The 21,176-nt window shown below is 36.6% G+C and overlaps 1 protein-coding gene across 1 annotated transcript in view; it reads left to right on the forward strand.

The window, feature by feature from the left end:
• LOC129806736 (laminin subunit alpha-1) overlaps window positions 1-21,176 on the forward strand; it is a 138,152-nt gene that overhangs the window by 107,827 nt on the left and 9,149 nt on the right. Inside the window, exons 9-14 of the mRNA XM_055855508.1 lie at window positions 119-403; window positions 4,041-5,377; window positions 7,992-9,612; window positions 14,614-15,833; window positions 17,466-17,893; window positions 17,981-18,632. Coding sequence (XP_055711483.1) covers window positions 119-403; window positions 4,041-5,377; window positions 7,992-9,612; window positions 14,614-15,833; window positions 17,466-17,893; window positions 17,981-18,632 — 5,543 coding nt within the window. The remainder of the gene's footprint in view (window positions 1-118; window positions 404-4,040; window positions 5,378-7,991; window positions 9,613-14,613; window positions 15,834-17,465; window positions 17,894-17,980; window positions 18,633-21,176) is intronic.

A 21,176-nucleotide genomic window follows, 5' to 3' on the forward strand; every position in this document is an offset into this window, starting at 1 on the left:
GCCTCTCAACATTAGTGGGGTTATAAATAGAATGCAAAAAAAGGGAAAATTGAGAAGTTGTACTAAAAAATGACTCTTGCTGTCAATTAAAGAATATATATTTTTATTCTTGCTACAGAATGCCTCTGCAACCGACACGGTTCTTCACACCTACGTTGCGATCCCATCACAGGGCAATGTCAATGTAAGTCCCACGTGGCGGGAAAAGCATGCGATCGATGTGAAGATGGATTTTATGATCTTGAGGCCGGATGTCCTCCTTGTGAATGCAATGAAATTGGAAGTACAAGCAGTATCTGCAACATTTACACTGGACAGTGCCATTGCAAGAAAGGCGTTACAGGACAGTTGTGCGATGTCTGCCAAGATGATCACTATGGATTTTCTGTCCACGGCTGTAAAAGTAAGTATATAAATACATAATATTCTAGCTATAACATCCATCGTGTCCAAATTGAAAGATTTAGGGTAAGTGTACCAAATTTCGGCTTAGTTGCATATAAGCACCGATGTCCTAAATTTGAAATGCAATATTTTTAATTCATATTGATATTTTTTGTTACTTCCTTTTTAGGAAGGTTGTGTGGAACCTTGAAAACTAGTTTATCATCTTTGTTTTCTTTAAATCATTTCCTAAAATATTGAAAAATTAATAATAATATGGACATTGCTTTGGGTAGAATTCCGGCCACTTTGAGTGAAATTCCGGCCACCCTTTTTCTGGCCACTTTTTGTGACGCAACGGATAGAAAATTTCAAAACGTCACACGGAACAAGTTTAATATTTAGTTTAATACGTTTATATAACCCACAAGCCCTGAGATCTTCCGTGTAATTTGTCCTGAACACCTGAAGAGTAGCATCTCAAATTTACGCGCAGATTCCCGTAGCAATTTGCCCTTCCTGAACTCTTCCAAGGCCTTTTCCACATCATCTTTTTCATAGAAGGGAGGGTTTTTTCTCTGAACATTGTAGAACTCAGAAATTAAAAAAAATCAGTAAAAGATGTTGCCGGAATAGGCAACACTACCTCACCGGAGAGACGCTCACAAAGTTATACTTTTTTACGCGAAATACAGGATCCAGATGGGAAATTTCACCTGAAATTTAAAGATTAATTCATTATTAACATAAACAGAAACAATCTTTAATGAAAACTAATCAATTTTCATGAAAAACACCGAAGCAAAACCTTCTGCACTTCACCACGAATCACAAGACTGCTAGAAATACAAGAGATCTGGCACATTTTTTGTAAGACTCTTTCCACACTGATTTTTACAATGCAATTTAAATTCAAATTATACCTAAAATTTAACGGTCTTTGTGTTAATACATCCTAAAATTAATAAATATTTAAAAGCAAAATGAATTAATTGACTATTCGAAGATAACATACATACATTTATTTATTTTATTTATTTATTTACGCTCGAGTTCCCCTACAATATACCGATATAATATATATATTATATATATACCGATATATAATATACAATATTTAATTAATTTATTTGCATGGCCGAAATTACACTCAAAGTGGCCGAAATTAGAAGCTGGGCGAAATTTGGCACACTTCCCCTAATTTCATATTGTTTTTTTTTTATTAAGTTTTAATATGGTAAAAATCTTAAATTAATACAAATTTCTTTGGCTTATTTGAAGGAAAAAATTAACAGAATTAACACGAGAAACTAATTATTCAGGCTCAGATCGGAAAGCTTTTAGAATTTTCCGCAGTTGTTCTGCCCTAGGCACTATATATCCCTGAACCCTAACCGCAGCAGGTAACTAGGTGATGCACTTGTCACCAGCTAAGTTCGAAAAATTCAAATTAGAAATTAAAAGCAAAGTGGTGTTTTTTGTCATTACAAGTCCATTTGTTAAAAGTTCTTGCAAGTTTCTGATTCCGAAAAATATTTGTCATTTAATTCAATTCAATTTAGACAGGAATAATACAGTAGAGTCTCGCTAATTCGGCTCTTTTAAGATCGGACTACTTTTTAAGTCGGGCAGCGGTTAAATTTGAATAAAAAAGTTTATAGACATTTTTTCAAGTTTTCGAATGAAGAAAATATGCTCAAGTTTGTCATGTTTTGTCTTAGTTATGATGTGATTTTACGTTATTACAAGATTTCCATGAAATGTAAACTTAATATTAGTATACAAAAGAACAATAAATCGTTGAATTTTTCTCTAATTCGTGTGACATTTCGGTTCCAAATGCCCGAATTTGAGAGAGTCTACTGTACAAACTGTCCCCTGTTTAAAAAATTGCCGTAGACATTTATAAATATGACGAACTTGAAGAATAACTGGAAGTTAATAACAAAAGATGGATCCCGATCAAAATTCCGAAAGACGAAACCCTGAAAGCCAAAATCGCGAATATGTTAAAGTCTCAAGAAGTCAAAATTCCGAAAAGGCAAAATCCAAAACGCCAAAATCCTGAAAGCTAAAATCCCGATAACCAAAATCCCGAATTCTCTAAAATAGCTACTCCCATGATTGCACTCGCACTTTCTGGAGGCAAAAGCAAATTTTCACATTATCATTCGAATATTTTCACCCTTTTCGCCCCAATTGTCCCTTTCAGGATTTCGACCATTCGGAATTTTGTTTTTTCAAGGCTTTATCTCTTCGGGATTTTGACCTATTCAGGATTTTGATTTTCAGGGATTCGACCTATTCGAGATTTTGTCTCTTCGGGATTTTAGCTTTCAAGATTTTGACTTACGGGATTTTAACTTTCGTGATTTTAGCAGGCACCGCTATAGATAAACCCCCTCTTCGGCTCCCCAGATAAGGATCTATAAAGAATAACACCTTGTACAAGAAAAAAATGCAACTCCTCGATCTGGACATATAAATTTAGAAACACGAAGATCTGCTAGAAGATTAATATATTACAAGCATCACAAGATACCAAGGCTCACCGGGTAGTAAATAAGAAACTTCAAGTTAGAAGAACTCTGAAATCCTATTATGAAATAAATGTAACACTTGGTTCATAGTAAAAAAAAAAGGATTTGAAAAATAAAATTCATAGTAAAAAAGAAAAATTTGAAAAAAAGTTTTGTATTTTATTGATTTATTTGTTTATTTATTTATTTGAGAAAAACCTTCACACGGATGCGGTAACACAATTTTTACAGTAGGGGAGACTGGGGCAAAAAGTCACAAATTGAAAATTTGAAAATTCAATATCTTCCAAGATAAAAGAGATAGCGGCTTAATTCTTTTTTCATAGATGGCCTCGATAGACCTTCTTCAAAGTCGTAAGTTTCTTAGAATTCGAACAAGGATTTCAGAAAATAAAAAAAAAATATTGAAATTTTTAGCCCTATTTTTAAAATGTTTTCCTTACAGCAGATATCAATTTTGACCTACTTATTTTCTAAAATTGATGCACTGGTAAATATTACCTAAATGATTTGGACTCCTTGAATACGAAACCACCAGGGGGAAGTGGGGCACATTTGAAATTGGAATTTTTCACCTATTTTTAATTAAAATTTAGCCTTATCGTGATATAATTTAGCTGCACAAACATATTGAGAAGCTAAATCACATTTTGATATGGCTCAGTTCCACTTAAACATAGGAGAAAAATCTCAATTTCAAAGGTACCCCACTTTCAAAGGTGTCCCACTTCCCCTATCTATTTTAGAATTTTACAAAGATTCTTTTCTCCAGAAATTCCTTTTATTAAAAATGACCACTTGGAGTAAAAAGTAACAAAAGATATGGAGCAAAAATTAACAAAGACCGAAACAATTTCTGATGTCTCCCCTACCAATCTGGCTTAGGTCATTTGATTTTTTAGCTTTTCAAAGAAACTAAGCTTTGTGTAACTATAAGGTCTCGCCTACAACACTGAAGCGTTGCTTTTCAATTTGAAAGAAATCTTTTATTCACTTTTGAAAATCCTATTCAACTGATTTGATTAAAATTTCTTCTTGCCCGTGTTAACGATATTGCTTTATTTCTCGTCTTTTACATTTTTTTAATCAACAATTGCTCGTAATTCTTTTTTATAGAATGCGACTCATGTCCTACATCTTCCTACATTTGTGATCAAGATACTGGTCGATGTATTTGTCCGCCCCTAAGCCGAGGTTCTGAGTGCCAGCAGTGCGTCCAGAATGCGTGGGGCTGGCAGCATAGAATTGGCTGCCGGGCTTGTGAATGTGATCGAATAGGCAGCATCGGGCAGGCCTGTGATCCTCTTACTGGTCAGTGTTCCTGTCGTGAGGGTTTCTCAGGCAGAAATTGCAATCAATGCTCTCCGGGTTACTTTGGCTATCCGCATTGCACTAGATGCGATTGCGATGTAAGAGGATCGGTTCGAAAGCCATGGCAGGAGACAATTGAATGTGACTACATTGGACAGTGTCCCTGCAAGGAACTTGTGACTGGATTGAAATGCAATCAGTGCCGCCAAGCAACATTTGGCCTCTCAGCACTCAATTCCGAAGGCTGCACACGATGCTACTGTTTTGGGAGATCACAGGAATGTGTCCAGAGTCGCCTGTCATGGGGACAAATTCGCCAAAGTGGAGCTAGGAATCTTAGTGTGGAGTTTATTACGCCATTTCGTCCTTCCGCTCAGGACTATGACTATGTGATTGTTGTGCAAATGGAGGGAGCCACTATGCACAAAGAAGATGCGGAAATTGAAAAAATGGGTCGCATCAGCCTAATTCCCAGATCAACTGGAAACGTTTCCATTGGGGCCTACTCCAAATTCTACAATCCCCTTTATTTCCAACTTCCACCGGCATTCTTTGGAGATCAAACCCGAAGTTACGGGGGATTTCTTCACTTCACCCTCACAACTGATGGGTGCGACACGAGGCTCAGTGAAGATGTCCTTAGGAATTATCCGCTCGTTCAAATACACTCACATGGGAATTTTGTCTTGGAATACTTTGGCCAAGAAATTTATGACACCTCACCAAATATCACTTTCAGCATTCCAATCACCGAACGGTTTTGGATTCATCGACAATTCGATCATGAGTACAATGTGACCAGGGGAATGATGATGACCGCTCTTCAGAATATTCAGCACATTTTTGTTCGTGGTACTTCATGGGCGGACTTCACTCAAGTGGTCATCAGTGGTATTAGCTTGGACACAGGCATTTTTCTAGCCGGATCGACAAATAATATTGCTCTTGGAGTTGAAATGTGTGAATGTCCAAAGAAATACGATGGATATTCTTGTCAGGATCCAGCTGAGGGATTCTATCGCTGGAGAAATGTCACAAGCGTAGAGATCAGTACGAATCTTGAAGAGATCTTTGGCTATGCTGTTCCCTGTAGCTGCAACGGTCGGAGTGAGACATGCGATCGAGAGACTGGAGTCTGTTTGGTAAGTTTTCTAATTTAAAGAGTTTTAGGGGGTGGCGGTATTTTTATACAGAGCTATTAAAAGTGCTTTTATGGCTTTTACCACATCTTAAGAAGGATTAGATTTTCAAATGAGGCTTAAAAGTTTAAGTTTACAAAGCATCTACCCCTATATTACCCCTATCACGAAGCATACTTTCGATATGTCAGTGAATTGTCAAGAAGAGTACAGATAGAAGTTGTTGATTTCCTGATGAGCACTTTGGTTGATATCGATCGAAGTGCTACTGGTAGTGCAGAAAATGCTGCTTATAATTCTGGTAGTGCTGTTGGTAGTACTAGCAGTGCAGGAAGTGTTGCTGGTAGTTCAGGAAGTGCTTCTGGAAGTGCAGGAAGTGCTTCTAGTAGTGTTAGTAGTGCAGGAAGTGCTTCTGATAGTGCTAATAGTGCAGGAAATGCTGCTAGTAGTGCTAGTCGTGCAGAACATCCTCCTGGTAGTGTTCCATTATCCCAGTATCGAGCTATGGTTCAAAATACGAAAGAACCATAGTCATACTTTCAGGCAAGTGTTTGAGGTAGCCTCAGGACCTCGACAGACATGAGAATTAGCCGAGAGACGGCTTAGAGTAATTATAAATATGAGAAATAATGGAATAATGGAGAAATAATTAGTTCGAGATACAGGAGTCGCTTGGAGGCTCACTCAAACCAATTAGTGGCAAAGCTTCTTTCTGAGAAAGGGTCCTGCGGACCTTTGGTAGACGGAATTCGCATTTGGCGAACGTAAAGTCGAAAAATCAAATTTTTTATCATGCCTATTTCTTATTGTTGCTTAAGTGTGACAGATTGTAATAATTATGGGAGTCAATAAAAAAAAGAAATAATGGTTAAAGTGCATTTCCATCATTTTCCACTAAGTCGCCTCTCGGCTTCTGTCGTAAGTCTGTCTAGATCATAACGATTGCAGCTTTCTTATCCATTACGGATATAAAAGATTTCATAAAAAAATTTGCAAAAGCTTTTGAACACTTCCAATCTTGCAAATGATAAATAAAGCTGCCTTTATGCAAAATATGAGGCGCTGCGATTAGTAGGATGAAAGTTATAGAGATCTGAAGTAGGTTACAGCTTGATTTCCTACTCTATATAATTCACCTTCCCCGCTGCAGAATATTACAGTTCAAGAATCGTAGTAACCAATTTTTCGATATCGGTAAACGTCGATCTTAATCGATCCACATCAAAATCGTACTTATTTGTATGATTTGTATCTATCTTACTGAATCGGTATTGATCAATATTGATCTGGAATCTAGTCGTTTGGTTTAAATTGTAGTCGATTACTATCGATCTTAGTCAATCGACATTGATCTTAATCGATAGATATTGATCGACATGTTTTTTAGTCGTTGAATGGAGATCTCAGACATTTTTCGTCGATTAAATTTGATGAGTATCAATAAAATTAGATCGACATCAACTTCACTGGATCGGTGTTAGTCTCAAAGTTAATCTTTTAGCACTACCCAGCGAGCACACTTAGCTGAAAAAAGTAGCGTTTTCAGCATATTTTTGCTGAATCGACTAGCAAAAATTTGCTGACTGATCAGCAGTTGTCGAACAAAAAGCGCTGACCAAATATATGGAAATGGCACTGAATCGTCAATTTTGTTTCAAGGTTAGCAGAATTCAGCTGAAAATGCATATGTTTTCAACTGAATTGCATTCGGTTAGCATTTGGTGCTCGCTGGGTAGCTTCACCCCAACGGTTAAAGTCTCCGTTGATATTTGAATTGACACCATAGATGTCTTTCGGAGCGGCGCCGATTTCTCCCAAGAGCGTCCCTAATGTTATCCTGTGAGTTACCCTTTCGGGAAAGGTATCGAAGGAAGGATCAATATTGAGAATTAGTTATTGTTGAATCGTCGTAGGGATATATCGTTAAGAGGAACTCTGAGGGTTCTGGAGGAACCTCTGACGGCCAAGGCGTTCATCCGGGGCAATCGCATTGTCCCGGAAAATACAACATTCCTAATTGGGCCCATACCTATGCACTCCTTGAAATTATCCGTTCCATATAATTATAGCATTAAGAAAGAGAATCGTTTCTATTTCAAACAGGAGTAAATACGACATTTTTCGTATACGAAATACGGTTTTGAGATAACTCAAGAGAACGAAGAAACCTCTCGATCCTCAGTTCCTCGCGGAAGAGAACGTTGCGCCCTTGATCTTTACGTGTGATTCTCTTAACTGTTCAAAAGAACTATTTATCGGTAGTTTGTACTTCCAACATCAAACTCTGTGAACCGCTAATTCAACTATGCTAGGCATTGCTCAATACGCTTCCGTCAAGCTTTTCACTACCTGCAGAAGTGTTTTGATGCAATCCGTATTACATCCGCGAAAGCCCTTTCACGCGGCCATGTGGCATGACTACTGGCCATGTCCAGGCGCTCTCGATCTCGACTCTCACTCAATTTACTCAACTCTCCCATAATGAACTTGAAGTAACGAACAAAAACACCCGTAGCCTCTACTTCTCACCCGGTAGCTCACTCCTAATCCGCTCTCTTAGCTCTAGTACGCGTAAGATTATGGAACAGTATGAAGTAAAAGATTTTTTTTGCTCCAGAATTGTCGTGAAAACAGTGGAGGGCGCTTTTGTGAGGTATGCGCTGAAGGATTTTATGGGAATCCCAATTCAGATCTCGGTTGCTTGGCTTGTCCTTGTCCAGAGACCAGGAAGAATTTCGCTCGCGGATGTCACGTCCACGACAATATTGTAAACTGTATTTGCAAGCCTGGGTATACTGGACCGAGATGTGAACGCTGCCTTCCGGGCTTCTTTGGCTCACCAGAAGACGACGAAGGCTTCTGTGAAGCATGCGATTGTAACCTAGAGGGAATTGTTTCTAGTGAATGTAATGAAGTAACTGGTCAATGCAACTGTCGCCCAGGTATATTTGGCAGACGCTGCGATCAGTGCGAGGAAGATAGGCATGTGATTCAGGGTGGAAGGTGTCGATTGTGCGACAATTGCACTCTAACGTTGTTAGATACTGCGGATGATATTGAAGATTCGCTACTAATGCTGGAGAATCAGATCAATTCAATTGAGATCGTTGCACCTTGGGATACAATTGAAGAATTTGAACTTGAGAGTGATGATTTGATTGAGGCTTTAGAGAGATATGGAAAGAGAAGGCATGTTCTTGAACGATACAATGATACGAGATTCGATAAAATGGCTTCGAGAGCTAACAATTTGTTCAATCGTGGTACAAAATTGGCCTCAAAGGCTGAAAAAAGGATAAATAGCGTAGATACGCTGAAAAATAGCGCAAATGAAGTTTTAAATCATGTAAATTCGATAAGTGAAAAAATTCAGGGAACTATTGAAGAACTGAATACTTATGGGACCCATGATCATCATACAAATCTCCCAGCAGCTCTTGCTGAAGCCTCGAAGTATCTACAGGAAATCAAAGGAAATGCCATCGGGGGAAACTCCGTAAATGGCGAGATTCCTTGTTGGAAACGTCAGCATAACGACTGGCTAAATATGTCTAAGTTAGCTCGGCAACAGTATAAAAATCTGACAAATTTGAAGAAAAACTTGGTAGAATTCGGACAGAGAGTCGACGAATTTATGGACTTTTATGGAAATACCTCGAAGTACATGGAGAAATCCGATGATCTTCTTGAAGATGCCGCTACGGTCCTCGAAGGACTCCTCGAAAAGTATGAAAAAATTCAAAGTTTGAAAAACCAAATTTCAGAGTATCCTTATTTGAACAAAAAATCCGCCTTCGACACAATGGCCAATGAAATAACTGAAAACGCTGAAGATCTCGAGCGGGATATCTACGATATGGGATTACTCTGTGAAAATCTCAATAACACTCTTTCTGAGGCTGATGAGAAACTCTTCAATTTGAAGGTTCACATTCTACCTAAAGCTAGAATTCACGCAGAAGAGCTGAAGAAGAAGGCTCAGAGGGGTAAAGATCTCTTTCAGGATGCTAAGAAGGGAGCCGAAGAAGCTCTCAAGGCAACTACAGTCTACAAAAATATCACACAACTTGTAGAAGATGCCAAAACAGCGGCAAAAGAAACTAAAGATGCAGCAATTAAGGCTCAAAGTGAACTTTCACCTTCAGGAAATGTTTCTCTTGTGGATATTGCAACGACATCGCTGCAGGACTCGCAATCCATAATTGAGGAAGCGGTAAAGGAAAAGAAAAAAATTGACGGTGAGTAATGCAATTTTCTAATTTATATTTCCGGATATATATAGCATTCTATGTAAAAAAGTCAGGTTGACTCACTTGAAATGTCGTAAAATGTGGTTTTCTTTCTTTCTGTACCGGTTTTTGATGGCCTACCGCGTCAACCGGTTTTTGGTGATAGATAATCAAACACCTTACCGACTGTGAGAATACAATGAAAAAATGGTTTTCCAAGTGCCACAAAAACATATCTTAGAAAAATAGAATAAAATTTATTTTAAAACACATGATACCTCCTACAAAGAGTTAAAGCAAGTAATGAATGTTTCATCTAAACGCTGATGTTCCCGGTGTAGTGGTTACAGTGAAAATTGGGCGTACGAAGGTGACCAAATATTGTACGCAGCTGAACAAACCGGAGTAGCTTCGCAAAAATCTACATTTAAATATCCCTCTAGCATAAAATCTAAGGATTTTCAAGAATTTTGTGAGGTAGGATTACGAACCTAATAATAGATTTTTTAACATGAATACAGAAGCGTTTGAAAACAGTAAACTGCTTAAAAAAACACGTTCATTTTTCACTGGAATAGCGTCATAGTGGTGCGCAACTGCCCAGCGAGCACAGTTAGCAGAAAAAAAGCATTTTCAGCATTTTTTGCTGGCCAGTCAGCAGCTCTCGAACAAAAAGTGCTAAGCAAATACATGAAATTGCATTGTTTAGCGCTCGCAGCGGATGATGGCAGAACTAAACACAGTCGATAGATGGCGCTGGAAACCATTTATTTAGCAGATTTTCTCTTTCATTTTTTTCTTTTTCTCTCAAAATGAACTTGGAATTTCCCCTGAAATTATTTATCAACTTGGGGGATATTATAATCACGATTTTTATTACCTATATTGTTATAGGATTTATACTGCGGTATGCTGTCTATAGAGAATGGTCAAATAGGAGTATTAAACATACTCCCGACCAAAAATTCTGCATTTCCTAGTAAATTGCGTCATTATTTTCTTGAGAAAAAAATTATTCTGATGAAAAATTCAATCGGGGGTTATAAAATTATTCATTATTTATGAAAAATATGTTTTTTCTTTCGGAAAAAACATATTTTCCTCAATTTGTGCAATTAAATATTGGCATTTTACCAGAAACAACCATCGATGTATTATGCTCACATTCGATCACAACTATTGTAATTGATCGCGAAACTGGATTTTTCTACATATTTAAGTTATTTATGGTAAATAAAGTTGCAGAAGCATTAAAAAAATCGTTGTAAAAGATGTGGCTCCCCTACTTAGTAAGTTCAATGATGGTTTTAAAAATACTACAAAAAATTCTATTAGAAAAATTTTAATTAGACTAATGCTGTGTTGGTCTAAATAAAACATTTTTGGATTATAAATTTTCTGAAGCGCATTTTTGCGCAAAAAATTACTTTTATTATCGCGGTATAATAGCAAATTAACAAATTTTTGTTTTTCTTAATACTGCACATATTCTTTTTTAAATCAAAAATTTATTCGATTTGATGATTTATTTTTTAAATTAAAATGACACGTGTTAATATTTTTTAAAAGAGAGATTTTAAATACCTTTAAAGTCAGGAAAATATACCAATTAGTTGGAAATCATTTTGCGTCGACTGCACCATTAAATGAAAATGATATATGCTCTAAATTTCATATGTTGTTCTTAGTCTTTTAGTATTTAAATGAGTTTCCGAAGTTTTTTCAATATTTCTCGATTTTAGAATTCTTGAAATCAGAGGCCTCTCGACATTTCATTTTTCCATACGTTTTTTCGTAGAAGCACTGACGACTACTGGCAAGTTTCTTCCTGAAGAGAATTGACTTATCAGTCTGATATATTTCAAAATCATGCATTAAAAGCTATCTATAAATACATATTTCATAATGTTCGCCGAAATAATATAAAAGCTACGAGCGAATTGGTTTACGTCGCGGTGCAATATCAGCAACATTTTTACAAATTTTGAAAAATAGCTTCACTTTTTATTAAGCTTGCAGGGCATGAAATGTTAAAATATCTTGAAAATTCCCAAGAATTTCTTTGGTTATAAATTTTCTGAAATAAGCGGACAAGAATTCTTGGCAATGCAATTTTAATTTAGGTGTATTAGGGGAAAGTGGTCTGCCTTTGAACGTAAAATGATGTTCAAAATTTCAGATTTTTTGCAGAGTAAACTACAACATGAGTTTCACTTTGCACTACACCAAAAAATTCTCTTGTTTATTGAGCTTCTATGCTTACCCCATTCAGGACTCGCAAGTCCTCAGTTTTTCCTGGTGAGGAACTTAAAAATGTGATGTCGATATATTCAAAGGCAGCCTGCATGGTCTGCCTTTGAATGTGGTTAGGCAGCCTTTGAATCTTAATCTTTCACTGAGAATATTAGGTCTGTAACATTAAACGGCCCATAATTGATTAGCAATGAACCCTAATGCACTCAATAAAACAATCACTGTAGTCAAAAGTCATTATACAATAACATTTTATACATTTTTCTGAAGCACTGTTTTTCACTTGAAAATTTGTAATAAAACGCAATTGAAGTTGACAATTGTCAGTTTGAAACATCCTGGCCGGAGCAAGATAGCATGTTATAAGTATTTGTATGACATTCGTCAGACCAAAAGTAGGAGTTCTATTCTGCTACCGGACAGGAAGCTGTCAGATGTTTCAATGTATGGAAAAAGAGGATTCAAAGGCACACAACATTAAGATTCAAAGGCTGCCGCAGAGCAATATTTGCAAACTTTTATCACCCACAAAAATTGTCTCATCTGAATCAAAATGTATTTGGAAAAATACCATCCAAGAATAACCTTCTATGATTCACAATAGAAGATTTGTTCGAAAAATTATTTTGATTATGAAAAAACTCATGAATTGTGGAACATCAAAATTACAGTTTAGAGCTCAGATTCGTTTTTTTGCCCTAGCACCTAGAAAATAAGAGCTAGGGTCTGCATTTTTTGATGACTTGTGAGGATTATGAATAGCTATCTAATAGTTAATAGAAAAATGTTAAAAGTTAAAAGAAAAATGAAAAAATTACAATATTCAAAGGCTGCCGCATTCAAAGGCAGACCACTTTCCCCTATATTTTTTTGTAAATGGATTCATAATATTTTTTTTGATAAAATTAAACAATACAAAAATTAAACTGGTCGGAAAAGGTTGAAGAATACATATTATTCAAAATATAAATATCATTTTTTAAAATTTTTGCGAATTTTAATTTTTTTTTGCTTTATTTTTTAATGTCAAATGTGGTTATTGTAAGAATCATGAAATTGTAAAAAATGAAAAGGGTTTACATTTAGCTTCTACTCAATCCCGGCAACCTCAGCAAAGACAAAACCCAAATTCATTAAAGTCTCTCACTCGATTTTGGAAAAAGAATAACTTTGATTAATTGCCGGTGCGATCGATGTCATTTCAAGGTTAGAACTCAGCTGAAAATATATTTTTTTTTGGGAGAATTGAAATCGCTTAGCATTTGGTGCTCGCTGGGTGGATGCTACACTTGAGAGAAATCCGAAAAAGTTAAAATAACATTCCATAAATGTTAATTTTACCCTGCATTATTGATCCAAAATCGGTGTAAATATTACCCTTTTTAGGTGTATTGGGGGTTAAAGTTACCATTTTCATGTTAATTTTATCCTTAAAAGGTGTAAAATTAACATTAAAAAATGTTGATATATTTTTACTCCTAAAAAGTGTTAAAGTTATGAGGAAAAAAAGTTAATCGCACCCTCTTTTTTTCTCAGTGTAAAAAATAACTTTTTTTTGCATATGAATATTTATATGAATATTTTTTTTGCATATGTCTGTTCTCAAATGTTGCTACATAATTGACTTTTCGTTGTATAGGTTCCTGTCACGATTGTTTTGTGGTTTTGGAACACGTCAAGGACTGAAGAAAATCAGTCGAGACAGGAACCTATACAAAGAAAGATCGATAATGCAGAAGCTTGCAGAACCATTTGAGAACAGTTAGTGCTAAAAAATTGTTCAGGAGAAATATTTTCATTGTTCATTGGAATAGCACCATAAGAGAAATCTTTTAACTCAGATTTCTTGACATTTGAAAATTCTAATTATAAAAAAATGAAAAGCAAATAGATTTTATTAAGTTTCACTTTTTGGGATAGTCTTATGAGAACTTAAAATCGCTATCTCTGACCGTATAGCTTCTAAATTTGACCACCAGTTGTATCACATGGTTATGCTCGCTGATATGTAACGTGTAACCCTCGCGTGATTTTCTCCTTAACCTTTATTGATTACAACAATTCCCAAGTAAAATTATCTTAATTAGTTTGAGTTATTAAACTTCCAATAATGAATGCATTTGCGACTTTTCAAGTAAGTCAACCTTAAAAATAGCATAAATTCCGTGTCGCAATGGTGAATTGGGCAGGAGCTTTATAAAGTAAACTTCGCTATGGATAGAAACAAAACTTTTAGACAAAAGCGACACAATAGAAAAAGATAAAGATTATCGTCATTGAGGAAAGGTTAATTTTTGCCATTTAACTTGAAAAAGGAGGAAAAGGGCAAGAAGAAGAAAAGTTTGGAGAAAGAAGATTTTTGCTGTGGTATAGGGAGAATATTATAATTTATAAACAAACTATTTTAATGGTTGGATAAATACAAGAAGTCTACCCATCCTAATGCAGTAATGGATTGAAAAGTTTTAAAACATCCAATGGGTTGTAAAATTTATCGTGTTTTGTCACGCGATTCAGTGGAAATTTTCTTCCGTTTTCTCAACTGATTTTGTCGCTTTTGCCATATTTACAAATTTTATTGTTTTTCTTTTCTTTGCTCTCTGTAATTAATTTTCATAATTTACTTATTCTTTAGATTGCTGAATTATTAATCAAAAAAGATAAAGAAAAATGTACATGGCAACATATCGTTGACTGTTTTACCTTGGTAGAGATGCAATAAATGATTTGGAATTTTATTTTGGTTTAATTGGACAGGTCTTAGGGAATCTCTGGAGGCTTTTCAGGATGTGGTAAAAAATACAAAACATACAATTTTCAAAACGGGGATTGATAATAATCGTGTAATGGATAAATTGACTAATTTGTCGAATGCTGATTCAATGAATACGATTAGAAACATGAAAGAGACATCTGAGAAGATTTCAACTCAGATGCAGGATGTTCATCGTGTAGCTGAAGATATGAACAGTGGGGTTTATCTTCTGAAAGCCAAATTGCAGACTCTTCAGCCAGATTGGGAGACAGATTTGGGATTTGCCCAGGAGAATGTATCCGTTACGACAAGTAGCATAAAAGCAGCTAATAATTTGCTATTGGGAATGGAAAAAATGGCAGAGACTAATAATAATATTGTCCAGCAATGGAATGATACTTTAGCAGCCCAATTGAAAGCTCTCAAGGATAAAATAGCCAGAGCTAAGCATGCAGCTGAGGGAATTCGAGTGTCTATTGAATCTGAAAATGGGGATTGCAAGAGATCCTACATGCCACAGACTTTTGGTTTAACCACCTCAAATACGATTAAAATGTCCATTGCTCTGAATCGCAACACAAATGATTCCAGTCTGATCTTCATCCAAGGAGAAGATCAGAGATTTATTGCGGTGGAAATGGTCAAGAGTCGAATAAGGTTGGTGTGGAATTTGGGTGGGAAAACAACCATTGTTACCCATCCTATGGAAATTGTTCGGAAAGATCCTAAGCTAGATGAAGCTTGGTATCAAATTGAAGCCAATCGTACAATGAATATTGGAAGTCTGACCGTGCGTCAGATGACAAGTTCTGGAGTTTTCTCAAATTCTTCACTTGAATCCGGAGACAGTGGTATTGAGTACACGAGATTCAGTCTCTCACCTGCCAATAGGATTTGGATTGGGGGTGTTCCTCGAGAGATTCGACCACCACAATTGACAAACCGTGAGGGTTTGGGGGTTATTGTACATCAACTATACATCGATTACAAGCAATATGGTTTGTGGCACTTTGCCCACAGTGAAGGGGAATGTGGGGGTGCAATGTTGGGTCCTCAACAATCTACATCAACTATAAATGCCAGGTACTTCAATGGAGAGGGTTATTCCGTGGTGAGGAAGACGAGAGCGAGACCCTACAGGAAAACGCTCTTCTCGGTGCAAATGCAGTTCCGGACGAGGGACGAAAATGCTCTACTTTTCCTCACAGTTGATGAGAAAAATGTAAGTTAATACAATTTTCTATTCAATTTATGTTTGAGGTATAATGATTCTACTTTTTGCAATATTAACAATCAACATTGTACAATTCATTCTTATACATTGATTATAAATTTATATCATGCTCTTGAAGAACCTTTTTACAAATATTGGATGTCCCTTCAAATGTATTCCTTGTCGGCATGTAGTAAACAGCTCTTTCTTATCTTTGAATGCACATTTTCTGGAAATTTTGAAAATATCCGGCTCGAAGGACCAAAATATCAATTCTAACGAATAAAACACTTAAAATTTGTTAATTAAAATAATTATTAATCCTCCATGACTGAATTTAGAAGATTTATACTGTAATTTCTTTAGCAGAAGTAGAAATTACGTCTTTGTTCGCGTAATTGATATGAAATTGATTATAAATTTATATCATGCTCTTGAAGAACCTTTTACAAATATTGGATGTCCCTTCAAATGTATTCCTTGTCGGAATGTAGTAAGCAGCTCTCTCTCTCTTATTATTTGTATGCGCATTTTCTGAAAATTTTGAAAATATTCGGCTCGAAGGACCAAAAAATCAATTCTAACGAATAAAACACTTATATTTGGTTAATTAAAATGATTATTAATCTTACACAACTAAATTAAGAAGATTTATACTGTAATTTCTTTAGCAGAAGTAGAAATTACGTCTTTGTTGGCGTAATTGATATGAAGATAAGAGATAAGATTTTGCCAGGGGTCAGTTCTCCATTTCGGATATTCCGATGCATCCAGGCCACCAATTGGGCCCCTTATGCTTCCCCACTCCTATTCTATCTTATCCCCCGATACGGGTAGCCGCTCTATATCACAGCTCTGTGAGCAGTCAGTGCCGTTACTATATCACAGCATCCCTTCTCGGTGTGTGTTTTGGGATCAGTGACAGCGAATATTTGTATCGACTGAAGTACCGCTTTCATGTCGAAACTCGTTCTCGTACCAGCCTCTATTGTTTAGGCGGTTCACTTTTTTGTCAATATGCACCATTGACATTACTATTCATTCATTCACTGGACGAATTCAAAGCCGATATGGCATGAGAAATCTTTTTCTGCTGCTGCTCAGCTTTGAACCCCAGACCTCGCAGTCATAGAGCTACTACTCTATCCACTGACCCACTCGAGGCCCCAATAATTGATATGAAATTGATTATAAATTTATATCATGCTCTTGAAGAACTTTTTACAAATATTAGATGTCCCTTCAAATGTATTCCTTGTCGGAATGTAGTAAACAGCTCTTTCTTCTTATCTTTGAATGCACATTTTCTGGAAATTTTGAAAATATTCGGCTCGAAAGACCAAAAAATCAATTCTAACGAATAAAACACTTATATTTGTTTAATTAAAATGATTATTAATCCTCCACCACTTCACTTAAAAGAGTTTTTCTGTAATTTCTTTAACAAAAGTAGAAATTACGTCTTTATTGGCGTAATTGATATGACAGATGGGAGTAAATAAAGATAGCTACAAGATGTGATGCGTGTGAAGTTGGCTGCATATAGTACTAAAAATCCAAATTAGAATTGTGGAACAGACGCTAATGAGAATTAGAACAAAACCAAGAATGAATTGCCACAGTTGAAAAATTCTCTTTCAGAATCGATCAATTTCCCTGACACTGCATGAGGGTCGGATTGTTTTCCGAATTGATTATGGTGGGGAAATAAAGTTGGAGATAAATACCACGAAGAAATTCAATACGGGCAGATGGGTGAATGTGGCTGCAGCGAGGGAATTTAGCAAAGGCAGTACAGAAAATGGGAGTCTAATTGTGGACAAGGAGAATCACACAGGTTCACCAACAGCTCCAATTGGACTAGATTCTCTGCCCAATTTATCCAATACCAGTTACTACGTGGGGGGTGTTCCGCCAGGCTTCAAGTCCGGTACTTCTAAAGCTCCAGGTGCTGATCATGCATTTTTGGGCTGTATGAAGGACATTCAGATAAATCAAGAAACTTACGATCCTCTCGATAGTTCCAATTACTTTGGCGTTGAGCCATCGTGCAAAGAAACCATTGCCAGGTAATTCAATTACGAATTGTTTCATTTTATATTGCATTTATTGACACATTGCACGCAATGCTAATTATTCTTTACCACTGAATGCAGAGCTGGCTTCTATGGCAATGGATTTGTGGAACTCCCATCCCATTCCTTGCTACGAATTGCGAATTTTGCATTTGTCTTCAGAACACTCCAGCCGGATTGTCTTCTGCTTCTGGCTGGTTTTCCCCAGAGAGTCCTCATGGACTATGATGAGAAAGACAGAAGGGGAAATTATTCTGTTTGGCTGGAAGAAGGACATGTGAATCTGTGGATAAATGCTGGAAGTGGAGGGATTCACTTAACATCGGAAATGCTAGTGAATGATGGAGAATATCATGTTGTGAGCGTAACGAAGACAAAGAGGAAACTTCAATTGCGAATTGATGATAAGCTTCAAACATCCAAGCACTTGCCAAATGCATCGAGTCAGGTAACACTACCAGAAGAGGAAGGTGGGATGTTTTTGGGTGGAGTTCCGCTCGACGATGAGTACAGTGATCTACCACCGAGGGATAAAATTCCTCTCAAAGGTGCCATTCAGGATATTGTGTTCAACAATCACACAATTTCTCTGGGAAATCCAGTGAATTTTGTTGGGGTTCAATTGGGAAGGAATGGCCCATTTATGGGGGCCAATGGACATCTTCATGAGGTTCTAATGAAGACAGAACCCATTGGAAAGAGTTTTACGCCACCTCCAGAAGGCTGTCACAGGGTGAGTTGAATTAGTGTAGAAAATTCCTTTTGCTATATAATTATAAGTAAGGAAGCTTGGAATACCAAATTGGCCTTTTGAATTCTTTATATTTACTCCATTAATTTTATCAAGATTATAATTATTAAAAAAAATGTTTAATTGGTTAAGTGGAAGAGCCCTTGCTTTATGATGCAAGTGTCCCGGCTTTGGGTCTTCTCTTTGATCGTAAACCATTTTTAGTTCTGCAGAGAAAGTGGAAAGAGACATTGACTTACGGACTTATAGAACACATTCTTTTGATGTAAGGTTAGGGTTTGGATTTGGAAGATTTATATGGTTGTCCTTAGTCCTTAGCCCAGAACTCCATTATGACCCCTACACACTAAAGAAAATTATGTCTATATTGAAGCAATTTGCCGACGTTTGGGCAATGGCCTCTACATACTAGAGAAATTTATGTCCATATTAAAGAGTTTTTCCTACATAAATGTAGGGAAAGTGCATCAATATGGACATAAATTTCACTAGTGTGTAGAGGCTATAAGAAAAACTGTCAAATAAAGACATAAATTCCTCTATTTGTATAGAGTCCATTAGGATTGCATATGAGTGGACAAGAAAATGATGAGAAAAGTCCTCTCAAGGACCTCAACTTGCTTTTTTCATTGCTTTTCGAAGAAGCAATGGAAATGTCAAATCCTTTGTCAGATTGTTTTCGAATCTGGTACTAAATGAATGCAGCGCCTCTAGCGTAAAATATGTCGAAGATGGGTGGGAAATATTTTCTGGTCTTTCAAATGCAACATACTTCATATTCACATGTATTTTATATTAAACTTAATGCCTTTACTCTTGCTTTTACTCATTTTATTGTGAGAATTTTACGAACTTTTTTAGTTCAATGTTTATTGTATTTATGTACAGAGAAATCGTCAATCAGAGCAAATGACATTCAAATCATCCAGTTTTTTTTCTCAGTGGAGACAGGAAAAATTCCTGCCTCCACCCAAAAGCGAACTGGAGACCTCTCGTTAACTAGACGAGTGCTCTACCAACTGAGTTGGTACCCTCAGTTGGTAGAGCACTCGTCTAGTTAACGAGAGGTCTCCAGTTCGATTCTGGATGGAAGCAGGAATTTTACTCATTTTAACTCTTTCGCGTCTTTAGGGTAATGTCATGACTCGGGGAAAAAAGTTTTTTTTTGGGTATTTACATTAATTGAAATCTATCTGTTCGTGCACGACATCATAATAGAAGGATGTAAGATTCTTGGCTCATTTTCTCAAGACTCCAGTTAGATTTCAATTAATGTAAATAGCCAAAAAGAAACTTTTTTCCCCGGGTCATATATGACCCTAAAGACGCGAAACAGATTTAAAAAAAAATCAAAAGGCTTTTTAAAGCGTAGAATCGAATGAATTTCTCCATGGAGAAATGGCTCTCAAATCTTAGTCGCAGTAGATAAAAAAAACCTAATGCAGATTTGGAAAGGTCATTTTATTTTGATTCTTTTAAACCATTTCTTTGCTTTATTCCAATGGCTGGTTAGCAAACTCTCGCACCTTCTTCTTAATTCCCCTCATCAGGTTCTTGACAAGTTCTTCTCCACGGGCTCTGACAACGTTTTTCCATTTTTGCTTGAAATCAGGCAAACTTTTGGCTGGTTTAGCCTTTTTCCTGAGATCCTACTTAAAAATTCCCCAATAGTTTTCAATAGGACGCAGTTCCGGTGTGTTGGACGGATTAAACTCTTACTGCACATAAATGACTCTATTGTCGTTGAACCACGGAATCGTATTCTTAGCGTAGTAACTTGATGCTAGATCTGGCCAAAACAATGGTGGAACATCATGGCTTCGATAGAGCGGCAGAAGACGTTTCTTGAGACACTTTTCGATGTAAATCTCTTTGTTCATGGTCGACCATGAAAAATTTTTGACTTCGAAGACCACACGAGCAAATTGTTATCCAAACCAAGTATTTTTTCGGGAGCTTGGTGTAGTTCTTCTATCGATACTTTCTGTGTACACTTGTGCGAGTCTTTGCCGTATAGTATTGTTGTCCAGGCAATTGGTGGAAGTGGGCTTTCACGATGGTTTCGTCGTCCATTAGAACACATCTTTCAAAACCTTTAAGAAGGTGATCATTCAGCTTTCTGGACCTTGTTTTGGCGGACTGTCGTTGCTTATCTATACGATGAGGTGCAGGTTGGGCTTTATAAGTCACTAAATCATTCTTCTTCTTAATTTTATAAACTGGGTAGTGTGAAATACCCGTCTTTTTGGCCACATCTCGGAGGGATAGAGAGGGGTTCTCTCTTAAAGTACCACAGCACCCTTTTCTCCATGTCGAGGTTTTGAATTCCAGGCTTCATACCACCAGCCTGCTTTCGGACAATTGTCTTTGTATCCTTGAATCGCAATACTACCTTTCGGACTGTTGAGCGCGACTTTCCGGTGAGTTTTCCTATTTCCGCATAAGTCGCATTTGGATTTTGTAGGTAAATGTCAACTATCTGTTGTCGGATTCTCTCCATTTTCTTGAGATATCTCAACCAAAAAT

Source organism: Phlebotomus papatasi, chromosome 3 (assembly GCF_024763615.1).
Source record: "Phlebotomus papatasi isolate M1 chromosome 3, Ppap_2.1, whole genome shotgun sequence".
In the NCBI taxonomy this organism is placed as follows: domain Eukaryota; kingdom Metazoa; phylum Arthropoda; class Insecta; order Diptera; family Psychodidae; genus Phlebotomus; species Phlebotomus papatasi.